This window comes from Lates calcarifer, linkage group LG17 (genome assembly GCF_001640805.2).
Source record: "Lates calcarifer isolate ASB-BC8 linkage group LG17, TLL_Latcal_v3, whole genome shotgun sequence".
Classification (NCBI taxonomy): Eukaryota; Metazoa; Chordata; class Actinopteri; family Centropomidae; genus Lates; species Lates calcarifer.
Genome location: NC_066849.1, coordinates 21,074,352 through 21,094,873, shown reverse-complemented (window position 1 = coordinate 21,094,873; position 20,522 = coordinate 21,074,352). Strand labels below are relative to the sequence as shown.

Below are 20,522 nucleotides of genomic sequence, written 5' to 3'. Positions count from 1 at the left end.
ATGTGAATGTTAATGTGAATTAACTCTTCAAACTGAGTTGCAAAGGAAGTTTGAAATTTAAATCCAATAAACAAGACAATGATTTACATAACATTCAATTTCAGTTAAGCAGAACTAGACTAGAGGAGCAACTTGCACTTTTTGACTTGACCTAAAAATGTAAGGCAGCCCCTTTGAGTCATATTTTCAGTTGGAACAACAAGTTCTACTTTACAGTGTGATGGCCGAGGGGTTTAATTGGTTGACCATGTAATTGCAATGTCCCCATTTCAAGTCTGGCTGGGGAATTTCTCTGCATCTCCGTTCCTGTCCTTTTTTCCCTTAATTTCAGGCCACATTTCTACTGTCAAATGAAAACTGTAAGAAAATTGAATCATCTCACATATTCAGTTGTTACAGACCCATAAAAATTAAGAATAGGATTAATATTCTAATGTTTGCATCTCTTATACTGGATTTGGTCAAACACCCCTTGAGTCTACGCTTGTTACCCATAATGCATCACCAAACCACCCCTAGGGAATGCTGCTCAGTGCTCATGCTGGCGCAGAATAACCAGTAGATTCTCTGATTGCATTTTAGCACATTAAGCTCTTTTGTAAACATTTGATAACATTCAAAGAAGGCGTAAGGTTGTTCCAAACGACATTAGCTCCACTAACAGGAGTCATCTGACAGGAATACGTCTAATTTCTAGTATAGATTGTTTTCATGCAGAATTCTAACATGATAATTGAATTTGCTGTTCTGAGCTGCTTTCTCAAGTCCAGTCACATGGCCCCATTAGCTGTTTAGCTTCCCCTTTGATTCTTGAGTTGTGACATTACAGGCCAAGTAGGAGCCGGCCAAATAACTATTAACTGCAGCACTTTGATGATTTTGTAACATGTTTAAATGATACAGTTGGCTCTAGTCTCCCTGAGTTCCTCCGGGGGAACAAGAAGCTTCTGGCTGGCTATTTTTGTTCACAACCAAAAGTAAAATTCAAAACTTTTTCTTCAGCTTATTTGACTGTGATAATTTACATAAACATGTGTTGCAGGGTGACATGAGTCTGCAGCTTCTGCAGCTTTGTTTCTCATCTTGAAGCTTTTGAAGGACAAGCTGTGTGGAGTTAACCTACAACTAATCCCAGCAGTGTTTGACAATATGGGATGTTATTGAAGCATACGTCCTGTGTATGTGCACACAATTGTTTTCATTACTTGTTCTAGTCAATAGATGGCACAAAACTTGGCCCTCAGCAGGACTGGAGCAGATTTCAGGACAGTGATACATACGACCCTTAAGAAAGAGAAACGATATTCCAGAGGCACAACAAGCATGGTGTTTAAAAACTAAACTGCCAATCATGATCAGAGATGAATATGTTTGAAGACACACATTTCAAGTGGGATGTTTTTGAATTTTTTTTTTTTTTTTTGCAGTTTTTTACAAAACTGGTGTATCACATTGTTTAGTTCTACAGTGAATGGTTTTGAATGGGATATCACACTTCCCTGTAATGAGGTGTATCTGTCCACAACAGAGAAGCCTCTAGAACAGTAACATTACTAATTAATAGATATAGTAGTACTCTCGGACGTGATGTTTATTTTGAGGGTAATATGTAAAAAGAACATTGACATTCCTACTATCGTAAAATTCATATAAGCTTTTTGAAATGCATCATTTGGATCATGAAAATGTACTGCACCACACACACATTTGAATCTGCCAGTTACATTACATGTAGACATGACTGACTGTGTGCAGTGCATTCAGCCAAAATCAGCTTTTCATAGAAAAATTGTCCACGCAGTAACAAAAAAAAGAGGAGACAGAAGTTCCAAAAAGAATCAATTCATTCCACATGCAAATCACAGCTTCCAGACCATGTCATTCTGTGGACAAACAGGCTAATGGCGGCAATGACGATGACGCAGGCAGTTTCTCTATGAGAATTTTGCCTGCTGTCGCTAATTTATGTTCATATTCTAGCTCACTGGTATTAGCAACGGAGGACCGGTGCTCGTCCAGTTCATCAAAACAAAACTTCATCCATATGCAAGTGAAAAACCCAGCTCTTCCTCCATCTTTCTCTTTGGCTTCCATTTACAGCATCAGGGGTGTCAGAGATGTTATGAAAGAGATAAGCGATACACACATGCACGTGTTGAACCTGCACTGCGGGGGGAAATCAGTCTAAGGTTACCAGTTAGCACATGTTAACACCTTTTTAAAGGGGATATCCACTCTAAATTAACTACCGCCTGCAGCACTGGATGTCTCTGGATGTGCATGCAGTGTGCCAATGTTGAGTTGACCAAGTGACCAGCAGAATGATATTCAATGTGAACCCGGTGCCAGGTGTCATTACATTTCCCCCCTCCAGCAGAGAAAAGCAGTTGCATATGCCACCATCTGTTTCCAGGATGCACCTCAGCCAGCTCAGCGCAGTGTCCTTTTTACTTTAGTTTGTCATCATAAATGAAGCTCTACAGTATTAGTGGCAAAAATCTGGTCTTCTTTACCATCCTTTAAACAAATATCTGTGTGCTAATCTTAGCAACAGTGCAACACAGTGTGAGTGGGCTGAGATATGAGAGGTTTATTTCTACAGAAGCTTGTCATTTTCAGAACAAAAATGGGGAAGAATGACAAAACTGAGAAGCTTACAAAAAGGCCAAATAACAGATGCAGATGCTCACATTTAGTCTAATGCATTCAGAAGTATAAAAAGGCTTCAGTTGAATTTATCAGGGCACAATAGCACACAGTTGTGCATGCAGAGGGCTGACGGTACATTTTGACACCAATTCATATGCAAAGAACGGATGGATTTTATTTTAACATCCCATAACACTCTGGGCATTGTGGTCACTGCGAAACATATTCCAAACAACCGCCTCCGTCACTTTTCATGCCAGCTCTGAGTCATCCTGACTTAGACATCCAAGCAACAAGAATCCCCCCTCCTCCTCCACACCTCCCCACACACACCACCGCCACCCCCGTTTCCTCTGACAACAGTATCTGCTTATGATCTGTCCAGTGGACAAGCACACAGTCCTCAAACAGTCACAGAGCGGGGATGGTGAAACCCCACCATTGTGCAGAACTGAGTTGGACCGGGTGTCCTCTCAGTCAAATCAAAGGCGCCTCCTCCTCCGACAGTGTGGCAGAGCACGCTGCCTCTGGAGATACTCATTATTACATGCGAGGGGGGACTTGTGATCTTTTTAATTATTCTGCACTTCATTTCTATCCCACCATTCAAAACGCAACATGAGAATTGATTGCTTCAAAGATCCATCTTTATAATCTTCCCCAGGCCCATAAATTACCCAACTTTGGGGCAGGGGTGGACGAGCTGTGCAGGCACAAGCAGATCCCTTTCACAGCAGAGCAGAGCCACATCACTGCAGTGTGCTGAGGGAGGGGGGGAGCAAAGCTGAATGGGGCTGCTCTTTTGCTCGCTGGAAACGGGAGGGGGAAAAAAAAGTACACTTGTTATCTTGTGAACCCTCAAACATGTAAGATAGGAATCTCTTGAATGTCAGCGACAGAAATGGAATTAACAAGAGATCTTTTTATTGTCACAGAAGGTCATTAGGCTGCCAATCGGGGTAATTATGGAAATGATCTCCCCAGCTCTTTGGAATGTTTTCCTGCTTCCATAAGGACTTGAAAGTGTTCAATCAGCCTCTCTCGTGGGAAAGTTCAGCCATAACTGCAAGTGTACCAGCAAAATCAAATTAAGCAAAGAGATTTCATTAGTATTTATAGCCCCGAGGCATTTGTAAAAGTATGGAGCAGCGGAGTAATGTGGGACTGTGGAGGGGAGAATTATTGCTTAATGACAAAGGCCATACCTAGAAGACATACACATGGATAATGAATAGAAGGCATTGATTGCATCTTTAAAGAGGATTCTTGAGGGAATGTAAAATATTGATGCTTGTGTGTGGCTGGCTGTGGACCTCCAGCGTGGGTGTGAGGGTGGTAACTTTGTTTGGGTGTTAACACTGTTTTGACTGTTAAGTTTATTATTCAGACACGTTTAATCCTGTAGTTAAAAGCATAAGTAAACACTGTGATGTGAGCAAAATTAACAAAATAATACACACTAAAAATAAATCAGCAGATTAATCCATAATGAAAATTGCCATTAGTTGTAGGACTATTATATTTATAATGTTTATAAAGATTAGCTGTGCCTCACTTACAACAGTGAAATGCTGCTTACACATTAATCCATGAAGATCCAATGACATTACATTTAGAAGGACCTTTTTTTCTGCACTGAGTACTTATGCTTTACATTTTCCTGACTACAGTGGCTTCAGAAAGTATTCAGACCCTGTCAATTTTGCACAATTTGTTTTGTTGTAGATTTAATATTAAATTAATAAAAATTTGGTGTGGTACTCTGAACTGTGGTCAGGTGCATCCTGTTTGCTTTGATTAGGACATGTCTAGAACTTTAGTCCACCTTTGGCAAAATAAATTGATTAGGTATACACTGAGGCGCACACCTGTGTATATGAGGTCCCACAATTCACACTGCATGTCAGAAAAAAAACAATAGATCGATCAGTGCAAGGGTATGAAACCATTTCTAAAGCTTTGAGTTTCCCCAGGAGCACAGTGGCTTAAATATAGGAGAAATTTGGAACCCCTAGGACTCTCCTTAGAGTAAAACTGAATAACCAGGTAAGAAGGTTCTTGGTCAGGGAGGTGACCATGAACCCAACAGTCACTCTAAGAGAGCTTCAGAGGTCTTCTGCAGGGATGCAAGAACCTGTCAGAAGGACAACCATCACAAAAGAACTCCATCAATCAGGCCTTTACGGTACAGTGGCTAAATTAAAACCAGTTTGAGTAAAATGCCTATGACAGCCTGCTTGGAGTTTGCCAAATGACATTTAAAGGACTGGTGTAGGAGGAAAAATATTCTCTGGTCTGATGAGATGAAATTTAAAAACCCAAACTGAACCCTTCAGGCAGGACTTCAAACACTGTGTGTGGTGAAAACCAGGCAGGGGCCACATGGGCAAAAGTGAAGGGGTCTGAATACTTTCTGAAGCCACTGCCATTTTCCACAGTAATGATGTGTCTTCACTGGTAATGGAGTAAAAACACTATGCTGTACAACAGACAAACTGCACTTAGACATTATTATAACAGCCAGTAACAAATAGTTTAACAGTTTAAATGTAAAACTTTTTTCTAACAGTGGGTCAAAATAATCTTTTTTTGTTTAGGTAAATGTGTCAATAGTAACATTTAAAACTCACACTAAGGCTGGATTGAAACACCCTCTTGTTTAAGTTGACCCATTATTGTGTTGACTTAATCTGAGGCCATTCTGACACAGCAAGTTTTAGTGTTTAACAGAACTGAAAATAACAAAGACCACAGAAGTCAATCAAGATATTATGTTTATGTGTAGTGTAAATATTTAAAATAATATTTTTAAAAAATCTGGTTATTTAGTAAAGAACCATGGATTTGGTGTGACCCAATACAAAGCCATATTTGCTTTGTGTCATAAAAATGTACTTCATTGTCTGCCCAAGCCAAAATGAAATGAAGTCAGAAAGCTATGCTCAGTAAATTGTAACACCTGATTTGAATCACTGGGTCTATTCAGTCCACTTAACCTCAGAGTAATTGACAATTTAAAGGTGCAGTCCTTAATTTCAAGAGACAGCACAACGACTTTGATTAGGATGTGGGATATGCGCTTCCCGGCTGGAATAACAAGCCAAGGACACTTTTTATAAAACAAATAAGGGACGGAGTGGAAGGTATAGGCCTACATTAGGGGAGAAATATTATGGTTTTTAGATGAACTGAATGATTTCCCTTAAGGTAATAACACAGGCCAACAGTACTGCCACTGAAATATTGACTCTTCTTATTTTTTAACCAATCATAAAGCTTTTTCTCACATCATCATCTTCTTCTACTACTACTACAATTCCTATAATTGGGTTCGAGAAGAGGTAAAGTGTCTCTGTGAAGAACTTGACAGATTATGTGAAGGAATATTATTATGGGCAGGGCAGGCGGGATGTAGGAGGTAATTTACTGTGATGTTACATATATGTATGCATCAATAGGCAGGAGGATATTGAGTTCAGGGGTCGCGCTGGATGAGAGTTCCCATTTTGATGTGAATTAGAAGAAAGAAACAGGCGCGCGGGGACACACAACATGATTTTTTTATTTTATTTATTTAATTTTTTTTTTACATCGGATATGTCGTTTTGTGTGTGAGGATTTCTTTATTGTTTCACCGCCTGTGTTTGTTTTTGTGCATAAATGATCATTTTTCTGTTGGATGAAGCGTCAGTTCACTGTTAAATATGTGTCATCAGTTCCTAATTTGCCACCGAATAATCCAAAAATCAATTACACTTCTGAAGACAAGTGATAATAACTTATAACCAGCAATTTATTATTAATGTTTCAGTTATACTGGCTCGAAAATGGCCTATTTAAGCGCACAGTTTTTGCTGACATGCAATATTTCATGGATTTTTAATGGATTTCTGGCGACTTTTGTTTCCTCTATTTATTATACTCGAATCACAACAACTGCTCGACACCCTCGAGTGTATTAGCACATTGTTTACCGTCGTTTTATGCGGACAATTATTTGGCGCAAAGCCAGGCCGCATGTGTTTTGACACGGTGTTAAATGCCCGCTATAGGCCCCCAATTTGCACCGTTTACAGCCTGAATCGCCGCGGTGATACAGTGATGTGCAACTTTTCAGCCTTTAATCTGAATGACAAAAAAAGCCTACAAACTGGGTGACATTGCACGTACTTAACAAGTACACATTGGCATGGTAATCCAGCTGCATTTAGCGGAAGGTGTCACTTTCCCACCAGCAGCCCGCGAGTTTCACGCAGCCTCCTCCCCCCGGGGGTTTCCCACTGACTGACAGCCGGGGGAATGGAGGGGATTGACGGGTGGAGGAGGCTGCGTAGAGACGCTGGCTGCAGTGAGGTCTCACAAGTTTGCAGAATGACACATAAAACATTATGATTTATCAACACAAATCCAGATAAATAAATGACCAGGCAGGAGGAACAGTTTTCCTGTTGTCCTGCACATTATTTAACTGCACCGCAGATGAGATAAAAACGAATTATGTGCAACTTAACTGGAAAACAGCAGCTTTATAATCAAAGATGGGAATGAAAGACGTTTTGAGACGTTAACAACCATGTTGGAGCAGCAACTGTGGTCACAAGACAGAGATTCGTTAAGGTTATTGGACTAATATTTTACACTGACAGAAAAAACGACTTTTAAATTGTTTACATAGGCTTCGAATTATATTTTTAGTTATTTTTAGCTTAAAAATAACCATACCGAAATAGACGGGATAATTCATAGTACTTCCTGTGTTTGTTTTTTTTAATGTTTCTCCTTACACCTAAAAAATAAGATGTTGTGTTTATACACATAGCCTACATCTTATTCACCCCATACCGAGGAAACTATATGAATTTCTTGAAAAAAAAACAAAAAACAAAAAACGTGGTGATGTCTAAAAACCAGAGAGAGGGTACAGACTGATATTTACATACAGGAAATGTACCACCAACGTAAATACCCTGATTTATTCTGCAGGGTCAAAAACCTCAGTTTCTGAATGTTAATTTATACTTTTTGCTCTAACTTCAACAACGCCACCTGCCTATACTTATTTGAGGAAACAATAAATAAGAAGAAGAATACAGGTAAAGTGGTAAATCAACCGGGAACGCTGGGATTTTATCATGTACTAATGTTAATGTGAACCATCATAATCATAATATGATTTATCTCAGCCCTCAAAAATGTGGACGAAATATAGGAGAGAAGCTGCAGTGAGTAAAGATGTGAGTTGAGTCCTTCTGCTGTAACTGTGCAGCCTGATCTACAGGACTGTGTCTTCATACAGACGTGTCAAATAGGTGAGACAAACATAAACACGCACAGACACAGACACAGCACACACACACACACACACACACACACACACAACACACGTGCATCCATGTCTCCTGTTTTGGGCCCTTTGTGCTTTGTTGTGACGGAGAGATCTGGCTCGGGCTGATCCTGCAGGAGGGAGGGTTAAAAAATGAGCTCCATCATATTGTTTGACAGAAACTCGCAGGTTGATAGAGTGGATTCTTTGAGAAGGGCTGAAAATGGTGATTTCCAAAAAGAAGAGGGAAGATGGGGGGAAAAAAACAGCTGAGAGCTCACACGCCTGCCTTTCAGGGCTCTGTAGCCTTCACAGTGTCGACAGTGAAGAATCCAAAAATATATTTCAATAATTTATTCTTCAACTATGTTGTGTGGCACACACAGCTTTGTGGTTGTGGTGAGTCTTTCCCCTCTTATTATTATTATTATTATTGATTTTTTATTTTTTTTTATTTTTTTTATTATTATATCTTGTTTTTATTAAATATGACATGCAGAAGATTTGGCTACTGGTGTAAAATAATTAACATAATGGTCGTAATTACAGGCACGCTAACAATGCCATTAATTTATCATACCGCTGTAGTAGCTGCTGCCCCCCAACTGCTCCTTCACCTAATTAATTAAATGAGTTGCCTTTCAAAAATCTGCTTTTACAAACAGCTGATTTGGAGGCAAGAATGTGAGTCAGGTATTAGTTGCAGGTTGTTTTTCGATCCGTCCACAGTATAGTGTGTTTGTATTTTGACTTTTTATCACATGGACAGATATGAACGACGCAGCAAAAACGAATATTTTCACCTCAATTAAGATTTGAATAATTAATTAAAATCGACGTGAATTTTAAGTTTTTATTTGGAGCGTGTTTGACACACTGAACCAAATTAGTACTTGAATGATCTTTGCCACATATTTTCAAACAGGTTTCTAAGAAATCAGAGAAGGAGGAATCAGTATTGATTAAGTGGTCAAACACGTCAAAAAAATCAGCATCCACCTCTGCGCCTAAAATAGCTTACATTTTCGCTCCAAACAATAAACCCTGTCTCTAACTGCCCCCAAATATTAAGTTTTTGCGTGTACATATGTGAACATCATTAGGTGTGCGCCTTGCTCGGAAAGCTCCACATATTTTCCTACTGAAAGTCTTTGACCTTTACCTCTTACACCAATACAAACTACAATCAAAAATGACTTCAGATGTTCACAAGTAAATATTCGTATTTTTTCCAAATTTAGTCTCCTGACCTTTAAAAACACTTACAAATTCACAATTTTTACATTTTATTAAAAATAAATTATATGGTAATAATTTAGGTTAAATAATTATCACTATATTCTAATTATGAATCACAAAAATCACTCATTTGCATCAACTAATGTCAAAGGGAGGGAATTTTCGAAATTGTCTGACAGTCTATTGATGATTTGTCCCATCATGTAATGAATTAAGAATATTTTTGCATCTCTCTGTCACCTCTGACAGTAGAAATCATTCAAATCCCGAGCACCCACCCTGCTTAAAGGGCCCTGAGAAAGCACCTACATCCTGTCATCTTCTGCAGGTGACCCTGACCTCTGACCCCGGTGTGTGTGTGTGTGTGTGTGTGGGGGGGGGGGAGTAGTACACAGGGGATGTGAGAGAATAAATAAATAAATAAATCTCCCTCTCAGGAATCACTAGAGCGTCACATTATTATGATCACAATTATTTGTTCGGTGACCTTGCTGGTAGTTTGCAGTGATCACATGTGGTGACTGTTTCCTCTCCATCACCTGTGCTGCTGCTGCTGCTGCTGCTCTGTCTTTTCCTGTCTGCCCCAACCACCACCACCACCACCACCACCACCCTCCTCCTCCTCCTCCCACTAATGGTTTCATGCCGGAGCGAGTTGGCTTATTATACTAAAAGGTTTTGTCGCGCTAAGCCGTGCATGTGTGCTTAAAACGTACATTTCATTAACAAACTGCGGAGGTATAAAAGCGGATTTATGAGGCTTCAAAAGATCACAGGAAGGACGGGTTTGAAACCCCCTCTCGGTGCTGTTGCAGTCAGGTTATATCAGCAGTTACGCCGCCTTTCACACAACACTGCAACTCGGGGAATTTTTTTAAAGGAGGCTGGCTGCACCTGTCTCTCCTGCACACAAAACCACACACACACAACACTGACACACGCTCAAAGGGAGAGAGAGGTTGGTTAAGACAGTGGCTCCTGATTCCTTCAAAAAATCCTTAAAAATTTTTTTTTAAAAAAGATGGCGAATACAAACCGAACATGTGTCATCAAGCTCTTTTATTTATCTGGTGTAAAAAACATTTCAGGTTGTATTTTTAAAATGCACTAAAATAGATCTGGTTTAGGTCATGACTGAAGTAACAAAGAGAAAGAATGACCTCTTTAATGTCAAAAAGATGCCACTTGACTTTTTGTTGCCATGAAGAAATGAACGAATGTCAAATCAGCAGAGCAAAGGAGCAAAAGAAAAAGTTCAATGATCAGTTTTCGATTAAAAAACATCCCTAACAAGAAACCTTTTTTTTAAAAAAAAAGGTTAATTTCTAATTTATGGCCCGAGAAAAGCAGAAACTAAACACACTTAAACACACACGCCGTGCGGATAAGTGAGATAAAAGTTGATGCAGACTCCGGTTTCATCTGCTAAGTAAGTCCGTATCGACGGGCCTCCAGATCACACAGGTCACCGAGAGATTAACACCAGGCGAGTCTAATCGGAAGCCACGTTTCCCTCCTTTGACCCCGCACCGCGCATTATTAATGATAGCGTTTGATTAATCCCACTTTTATCCCGAGAGCATGAGACGTCGGAGGTGGCGCAGGAGCAGCACCTCTGTGCACCGCCCAAGACAAATTAACGGATCAAACTGACTGTGTGATACAGAAATAACAGTGATGGGCTTTTAAAGCGAGGTTAAGTTTAAAATGGTTGCATGGAAATGTGCTTTTTGTTCAGATGCATTCTGTTTTATCATGTAATTAATGGTAATTATGTAATTAATGTGATAACATTTGTCATTTTTGTAATAATATTAATAATAGAGATAATATTACATTCTAAATGAAAATGTTTTCTGGTTCGTACTGTGTTTTTAATTGAGACAAAATAGGTGCATGTTGAGAAATAATCATTAATTGCGTAATATCTCCATTTGCAATGTATGTTTTCATTTGTTTAAATTAAGTTTTTGTCCCATAAAAACCCACTGGTATTGGTGTGATTATAGATATTTTCATTAACCTCCTAAAAAGATTTTTTTTTTAAAATAAAAATAAAAAATCAATTGTGCGTTTAAATCGCTTGTGGCTCATCGAAAAATCTTTCTCTCATCATTAACCTCTCATTTTCCTCTAAAAGATACAAACAGCAGATGTTCTCTTTGAACGTTATCTGAAATACAAAGCCCGTTCTTTCACCGGTCTCCTTAAATTTTCTCACAGGGCGCAGGAAACCCTCTGTATTGGATGTGACATCCTCTCCCTGAGCCCAGCCTACACCGCTCACCTTCATGCTTGTGAATAAACCCTCTCTTTGCATTCACCCGCTGCCCGCATTTCCTACTTTTTTCAAATGTAAAATCATGCAATGATCGGGGGTCGTTAGCACCTCTTCCAAACTCTTAAGGAAATTCTTTATTCTCCCTCTCCCTCCATTCATTGTGGCTAGCGCTGCTGCTGCTGCCGCCGCCGCCGCTGCTGCCGCTGCTGCTGTGGCTGCTGCTGCTCAATATTCTTCCCACCTTCGGCTAATCCTGCGGGAATAAATAGACTTGAATTCATGCTTTGCATTCGCAGCTTGGATTTACACGACGGGCTGTAAAGCTGGAAATATCGAGGCATGCGTTCCAGCTCCAAATAAACAAAGTAACAATGTTTAATCCTCAAGCACTGACAATGAAGTCTCCATGCAGAGTCACATTCACGGAAACTGGTTTATATTAAACTGTAGAAAAATCCATGCATGCACAATCTCACAGATATGAAATAAAGTAAACACAGAGGCTGAAACAACTCAAAGGAAGATTCCGATAACTTAGCTGTCGTCGTTTTCATTCTGCAGCTTTCAGCAGAGTTTGTGTTTGCAAAGTTAAAGCTCTGGGCTTGTTTTTTACGCAGCCACGTTAATGCGCATCAGATCTTTCAATCACGCAGGCCAATTTTCTCCCCCCACCCCCCCTCCTCCTCCCTCTGCCACCGTTAAATGGTCTATGACGGACGAACACAGAAATCAGCGGAAAGCAGCATTGCTGATGTCCCATTGTTGACAAATCCATGAAACAACTCCAGTTTGCATGGTTTAACAGAGGAGGAGAAGGAGGGAGGGGAGGGAGAGGCAGAGGGGGCGTCTGTCGTCACCAAACCACGTGTCCTGCGCTGATAGTATATCTTATACTGGGAAAAGTAATCTATCAGACAGCCCTTTTAAAAGCTCCGGCCTTTAAAAGCAGCATGTGTCATCTCGACTCGGTTCTCCAAATATCACTCCTATAGGAAATATACGCGCCGAGAAAAAAAAGGGACGCCGGAGCGCAAAAGTCGCCACATACTCCAAACAACTTCGAGAGCAAGACGCGCCGCTTTACACAGGCCTGCTCACTTACCGAGTGGAGAAATATTTGTAGAAGTTGAAGTTTCTCTTTGGCTTGACTGGCTGGCTGCCGGATCAACCGCATTTAGATTTTGGGAGACATCCGATCTCTTTGACAGGGGGGCGAGCAGAGAGTCCAGCAGACCCCGCTGTGTGTGCGCACTGACCGCGCTTGGTCTCACCTACCCATCACACCCGGCTGCTCGGTTGTTTTGGGCTCCGGAAGACTTTGTTTGAAAAAAAAAAGTGTAAGTCAGCCGTGAGATGACCCTGTCTGGAGGCAGCGAAAGAGCCAGCGACATGTCCGGCCAAACTGTGCTCACAGCGGAGGACGTGGATATCGACGTGGTGGGCGAGGGAGACGAGGAGGGCATGGAGAGGGTGGACAGCGACTGCGACAGCCCGGGGGGAGGCATCCTGCACGACCTCCGCGGGGAAGCGGGAGACGACGAGGTGGAGGATGAGATCGAGGTGGAGAAGGAGGAGATGAGGTCCGGCGGAGGGAGTCCGTGCTGCGAGAGCTCCGGAGAGGGAGAGGCGGGCACCGGTAAGGGAGAGGGTCACGACGGGAGCGCGGCATCGGGAGGTGCGATCCAGAAGCCCAAGAGCAGCCTGGTGAAGCCGCCTTACTCCTACATCGCTCTCATCACCATGGCCATCCTCCAGAGCCCACAGAAAAAGCTCACCCTCAGCGGGATCTGCGAGTTCATCAGCAACCGGTTCCCCTATTACCGGGAGAAGTTCCCGGCGTGGCAAAACTCCATCCGCCACAACTTGTCCCTGAACGACTGCTTCGTGAAAATCCCGCGGGAACCCGGCAACCCCGGCAAGGGCAACTACTGGACCCTGGACCCCGCTTCAGAGGACATGTTCGACAACGGCAGCTTCCTCAGGAGGAGGAAAAGATTCAAGAGAGTTCAGCCGGACATGCTCAGGGACCAGACTGCGCTCATGATGCAAAGTTTCGGTGCGTACAGCCTCGGGGGGCCCTACGGGAGGCACTACGGGATCCACCCGGCCGCGTATTCCCATCCGGCGGCTTTGCAATACCCCTACATCCCCCCCGTAGGTCCCATGCTGCCCCCGGGCGTCCCTCTCCTGCCCTCGGCGGAGCTGAACAGAAAGGCGTTCAACTCCCAGCTCAGCCCGAGCCTTCAACTTCAGCTCAACAGCCTGAGCACTGCGTCCATGATCAAATCGGAGCCGTCCAACAGACCGTCCTTCAGTATAGAGAACATCATCGGGGTCTCCAGCGCCTCCTCGTCCTCGCCGGGCGCCGCTCAGGCTTTCCTGCGGCCTCCGGTGACCGTTCAGTCGGCCCTGCTGAGCGCGCAGTCCCTCTCTCTGACCCGGACCTCAGCCGCTATCGCTCCCATCCTCAGCGTACCGTCAAATATCATCTCTGGACATGTTTTACCCTCAGCGACGGCGGCGGCAGTGTCCAAATGGCCTTCACAGTGACTTCAAAACGAGAAACAAAACTAACTCTTATTTTTATATAGAGACATTATAACTGGGGGAAGTGTGAAGAGCACAAATCAATAGGCAGCACTGGACTCTGTAGCCATGTAAAGACTGTTGAAACACAGAGAAAAAAAAGAAAAAGGAGATATTTCTGTACAGGTAATATTTGTAAATATTTGTAAAAAAGAATGATTTTACCTGTTTGACTTTTACCTGTTTTTTTTCTTTTGTTCCTGTTTAAGATCTGTGATAATTAATTTTACATTTTCTTTTTTGTATTGGAAGCTCAAGTGGACCCATTTTTTGGCTTCCTTTTCATACAAGACACAAAAAAGCTCTGAAAAAACAGACTGTTTATAATAAAAAAAATCAAATATATGTAATTCTATGTAGCTATATTGTGTTGTAAACTGAATTTATTTGTAAATAAATCTAAGAAAGAATTCAAATCAAATTTTCATTATTAACATTTTTACTTTTATTGTTTGATCTCAGATTTAATGAGAATCATGTTATATCAGATTTCTCACGATATGTGGGTATTTAAAAAAAACATAGATGAAGAATCAGGATTTTGACAACCAAACATACAAGTGGTAACTATCAAAGAAAAATCAAAGTTGTCTTATCGTGTGAATATTATCTGCTTACATTTCATGCTTCATGATTATTTATGTCATCCAATTTTCACCATGTTAAAAATCTATATTTTTAAATGTTCCTTCTTATCTTTCATTTTAATTTGGAATAATACTATTCTAATTATATTTGTGGAGTTACAAGAGGAAATTCAATTATATTATTACAGCTAAAGTCAACCATATTAACCCTTTTCAGTTAAAGAGTTTTAAAAACCTGATTTGTAACTTTATTGTGAGACCCCAAAGGGATATTTTTGAAGGTACTTTTTAAAATAAATGAGACGTGTTGGTATAGGTATAAATACAATAATTAGAAATTATGAAAAATAGCAAAGCTATATTTACACAATTTAAAGAATAGGTGAAAAAGGTTATTATGTAAAATGTTTTATCTTGAGATTTAGTGCAGACAAACCTAAAAATGTAGTTTTCCAAACTGGTTATTTGCGGAATGCTTTGCAGTTTTTTAGTGACATAAATCTGAACGACATCTTAAAACAAGCCGGTGTAAAATACACGAACATAGAGTGGGAAATAATAAACTAGTCTAATTGTTTTTTAAACTATATTTATGGTTGTTCTCCTGACAATGATCTCTGACTACAGAGGTCACAGTTAAGACACCTTTTAATTCACCATTACATCACTGCTCGTATCGTTTTACAGGATATTCTGCGGCTTGGCTACTATAAAGGTAACAGTTTCGCAGTTGTGTCTGGCTAATCACTTTTACACAAACAGCAAATGGTGTGTGTGAGTGTGTGTAAGCGTGTGTGAGAGAGAGAGAGCGAGAGAAAGGGGGGGCTATAGGCGCTATATTTATCTGATCCCCATGGGAAAGAGAAAGGAGCCTCTCTCTCTGCCTCAATTCACTTTCAGACACCGAAGAAGGTGCTGATGATGCAAAAGGCTTCTCCAATGTCACCCTGGCATTTCTACTCCACACATTCATTATTATTATTATTGGGCTAGCATTGTTATTATTATTATTATTATTATTAGCCTATGATAATCTGTATTAATAGTAGCCTAGTATTAAGGTTATATGTGATATTATTGTATAATTTTATTGCCAAAATAACAATGTTTGTCACATCAGCGCCGTGGATAATTCCTATAATCGAAACACATAGGCGAAGAACAAAAAATAAAAACGAAACAGAAATATAGAAATTTGGGGTTCTTGATAATTAATGTCATTGCATTTTTTTCTCTCCTATTTTAACTCTCAGCTTATGATTTAAAGAGGTATTTAATGTTTACGCACTCACTCTAAAAAGACAGTTTTAAAGTGGTTGTGACAGAAACATCCGGGCACCTCCACAGGTCAGTTTTAGTATAATTTTAATCAAATGTATACAGTTACACGGAATAATTTTGATTAAAGGTGTGGGTTGAGAAGCAAAATAGGATGCTGTCAGATGCAGCTGTATGAGTGTCTGTTTGAGGTAAAGAAAAATTCCCATAGTCAAATCACATGTCTGGAAAAAGCAGACCTGCACGTAGTTAGCTGTGATATCAGTTATTTTCATTTCCGTTACAGCATGTGTGAGTTCACCCTCTACAGAGCAGGGTCCGTCAGCCACACGCATGTCTCACAGGATAACAGTGCTTCCAGTATAAATGCACAGGCAGTCAGTGATGTGTGTGTGTGTGTGTGTGTGTGTGTGGTGTCGCACCGGGTGATGCTGCAGGCTGGCAACACTTTGGACTAGACTCAGGCCGCTAGGGGGCGTTAACTGACACCTCTGGCTCTGCATTAAGAGATATCAAAAATAAAAAAGAAAAATGTATGAAGACATCACAACCTGGACTGATGGAGGATAAACTATCTCACACCAGCTTAATCATTTTTTCTACATTTTAGGGATAAATAAATCTTTAGAATTAACAGCTGTAAGTGAATATACAGAATTTACTTTAAGGAGGGGACAGTGGAGTGAACGATTATCCAGTCTAATCGTTAATTTTCATTGGCAGTAGTTTGCTTTATAATGATGTGGGACAGGGAAGGTAAATATGTTGATCCACATATGATCATAATATGTCAACAGACTCATAACATACAGGGGTATATAAAGCCTGCTGTTTTAAAGGGAGGTAGGCCTAATATTTATCTTGGAGTCAAATTACTGATATGAATTAGTTTCTAATTTCAGGTTTCAGTGGCAGATGATGGAAAAATACAACGCTGAAATAAAGCAGATCCCCCCTGACTTTCACTGGAAAACAATGTAAAGTTTGAAGCTGAAACTGTGTCGAAAATATTATAAAATCAAAGAGAGAGGTTAAAATAAATATTTTACGGTGTGATAGAGATTTACAGTGACATTTCCATCTCTGCAGACCGTTTAAATGTGTTAAAGCAACCAACTGTATATTCTGTTAACCCGTTATATTGTTGAATCAAAGCACAAGCACAATTTTTGGCTTTTCCTGTTATCTCCTAAACAATAGGCTGCATTTGGCTGATTAGACACATCTACTAAAAGAGCTAACAGTCCAACTCGCACGCACCCACTCAGCAATGACCCTATGCAGCTGCACGTGCCTGTGCACAGGTGGAGGAAAGCTGTGGTTCCCACAGACAGTCTGTATTAGTCTCACAAGACAGTCAATAAAATTATAAATAAAGTCCACACTGTGTGTTTGATTGTTGAATTGTTTCACCGGCAAGTGAACTCAGGAGCAGACAGAGCTTGTGTGTGTAAATTAGCCAAAAAGAATTAATATTACAGTCAGTTCAAGCTATTCTCTTTATACTCTCATGGAGCTGCTTGAGCTTTTTGACAAGATACAACAACAAATACAGTTTTTGTTGATAATCTGTGAGTTTCGATTGTTTTGCACACCTATTAATATCTATGTGTGGGGGAAGAAGGTTATCAATCTTCTAAAAGCCTCCTACATTACCAAGATATGATTGTTAATGTGCATCATATCAGTGCAATTAGCATTTATGATGGAGAGGTCATATTTTATGTATCTGCCTTCAAACAGGCCTATACACAAGGGCTCTACATTTCAGGTCAATAAGACCCAAAAGTTGTTGCAGAACACATACTCCACTTTTCAAACAAGTACCACTGTTTGTGGCATCATTGGGTTTCTCAGGAAAATATACCTGGTGATAGGAAACTAGGGGGGAAAATGTTTGACATCAGTAATTCTAAGAGCCACAGAAACTAGGATACAGTAGTTTGCTGTAAACTGATTTGGTTAGGTACTCCAAAGCACAGAAGACTAGGATGAACAGAGATTATCATTTTGTGGTGAAGACCAACATTTTCTCAGTTGTAATTTTGAGATTTTCAAGGTTTGACTGAAAAAAATGTTCACAAAAAACTAAGCAACCATATATTATTAAAGATACTGTATGTGATGGACATGCTGTGATGTTTTCTTGACCCTGAAGCCCTCAGTTTCCTAGGTAGGTGTATATCCGAGTAGGAAAACACATGTGTGTCTCACCTGAAGGCTCTCATTAGATTATTTGCTCAACATAGATCAATATCAAAGTATTAGGAGCTTATGTGCTTTAGTGTGATGTATGCATAGCATTAGATTGATAGTGCTCCTGTATCTGGCCTTTTACAGTATGATTATCAGACCACAAGTCTGTGAATCATACCCATGCAATAAATAGGAAGTGTCACATTATCACTCTGAACATTGCTGGTTTGGGAAAGACAAATAACGATGTTTGAGACACATCTTGTCTTAGTCCATATTCCAAATCATAATCAAACACGTTTATTCAAAGCCCACAGCCTCCTGCAGTGTAATTTGTCAGAGTGAGTGCAGTCCAGTAATATCCAGGTGTTAAATATCTGTATTTTCTTGATCCCTGAGAGAAAAAATGCTTCATGATGTTACATCACATAAGGATGGATGCACCAGCTTTTATGTAGCAGAGAAGTTCCAGTTGACCTTGGTCCATGCAGGATTTTAAACATGTGGTTGATGACATTTTTTGATGAGAAGAAGTCAATGTGTTACCTATGACCTTTGAATCAGAGAGGGCATGTTGAGTGCCACTGAAAAAGACTGAACCAGAATCAAACAAATCTGGATTTTCAAAGCCTCAAACAGATGAATATTTCACCATTCACAACCTCAAAGTACAAATGAATACTGCAGTATTTTCGAAATGATTCACTAACAATGCACTTAAAAGCATATCTGCAGTGAAAAACTTCACTCTAAAGAGTAAATGCACACTGTAGTTTTAAATAATTACAAGATAATATACTTTATAGGTCTTTATTTGTCTTCATGATGACTGTCAAACACGTGACAAAAAAAGCAGGAAAGATCAACTATGACATGCCGTAGCAAACTTGACTTTAGCTGTGATAGACAACAATGGCATTGGCAAGCAAGGCCCATGCCTCCATAATAACTAGGTCATCCTCCACCACAAGCTATAGCCTTCTCCTAGGCGGGGATCACAGACAGTAAATGTAGGTACAGCAGTTACTGAATATTTAAAAAGGCATAGAGATGAAGCAATAAATGACAAAGTAAAGCTGGCGTGGCCAGGCATTAATAACTAATGGGTACCAGTGAGTTATAGGCTGCTGCCGTTGTAATGAAAGTGTCATTGCAAATCAGCAGTTGTCCGAGGTTATTATTATTTATGCATAATTGATGCCGGAACCACAAGGAACACGTCTCACCCAACAAATCCCAACACCTTGGGAACAAAGACGATGGTGTCAACAGAAGAAAAGGTCACAGAGGAGAAAATACCCCTAGGCTGAGATTTACATTGTGAGGGGGAGGGCGAGGGGAGGCTGTTATAACCACACATGTATCTGTATACAGAGGGTTACAACAAACTAGTTACACACGAGACAACTGATCCTGTACTGCTCCATACATGTGGTGGATGTTTGCTGCAGCATGGTTAGCTGCTGCAAAACAGATGAATATGTGACACACATGTAGCTACACTGGGAACTGTGTGTTCCTGACATGTTTCTGGAACTTAAAAATAAATTTATATTAGATTATAGCTTAGGTTTCAGAACTCATTAGTACATTTCATGTAAGGAACTTTACTTCTTTCATTCAATCACCCAATTATTAGTTTCACTATAAGTGCCAGACATTACACTATACCTCTATTAGCTGCCTCTAATTGCCAAAAAAGTTAAAAGTTTTGGAACCCACAAAATTTTATTGTTATTATGTTGATAGTTAATATTAAGTAAACATATTTTTAATAATGCTAGATAACATCTTTGAGTTTTGAATAAATTGTTATAAATGTAGCATTTGCATTAGAGTCAAAGCAGTTAGTTTTACTGACAGATATGGGCTAGTTTTATGGTATTGATGTAATAATTGAGGGAACACGAAACTGGAAAAAAATGACTAGTAATAATGAAAGTTCGGAATTTTTATGCCATTGGATCCATTAATCCATTTTGTTCCACGTTCTGTTTTTAGAATAATATTATTAAGCTTTTTCTACAATAGTAATTTGTTACCAAGCGAAGACAATTTCGTAACCTCTTATATGAACACGAAAATGCGATAATACTGAGGAAAATGATCTTTAATGATGCATGATATCCATCAATTTGTCATAAATCGAATCTCAACGGATGATGCATTGCCAGTACCTGGGGAATTTAGCATTTCCCGATTCGAGGTGTAACCATAAACAAAAACTTACGATATAACCACACCTTTGATTAAAGGCTGGTGGTACTTCTAATTCTATCGCTATATCAGTGTTAAAGCTGGTTTGACAGCATTATTCTCGCCCCGTCGACAGAGCGATTGTTTGATGAAGGAGAAATTTCATTTTCTTCCAAATGTTCTCAAA

The 20,522-nt window shown here is 40.0% G+C and overlaps 1 protein-coding gene across 1 annotated transcript; it reads left to right on the top strand.

Moving 5' to 3' along the window:
• Nucleotides 1-12,386: 12,386 nt before the first annotated feature.
• foxd3 (forkhead box D3) lies at nucleotides 12,387-14,499 on the top strand. Its single transcript, XM_018696569.2, has one exon. It carries the CDS (start codon nucleotides 12,846-12,848, stop codon nucleotides 14,040-14,042), a length of 1,197 nt encoding a protein of 398 aa, XP_018552085.1. The 5' UTR covers nucleotides 12,387-12,845; the 3' UTR covers nucleotides 14,043-14,499.
• Nucleotides 14,500-20,522: the final 6,023 nt, after the last annotated feature.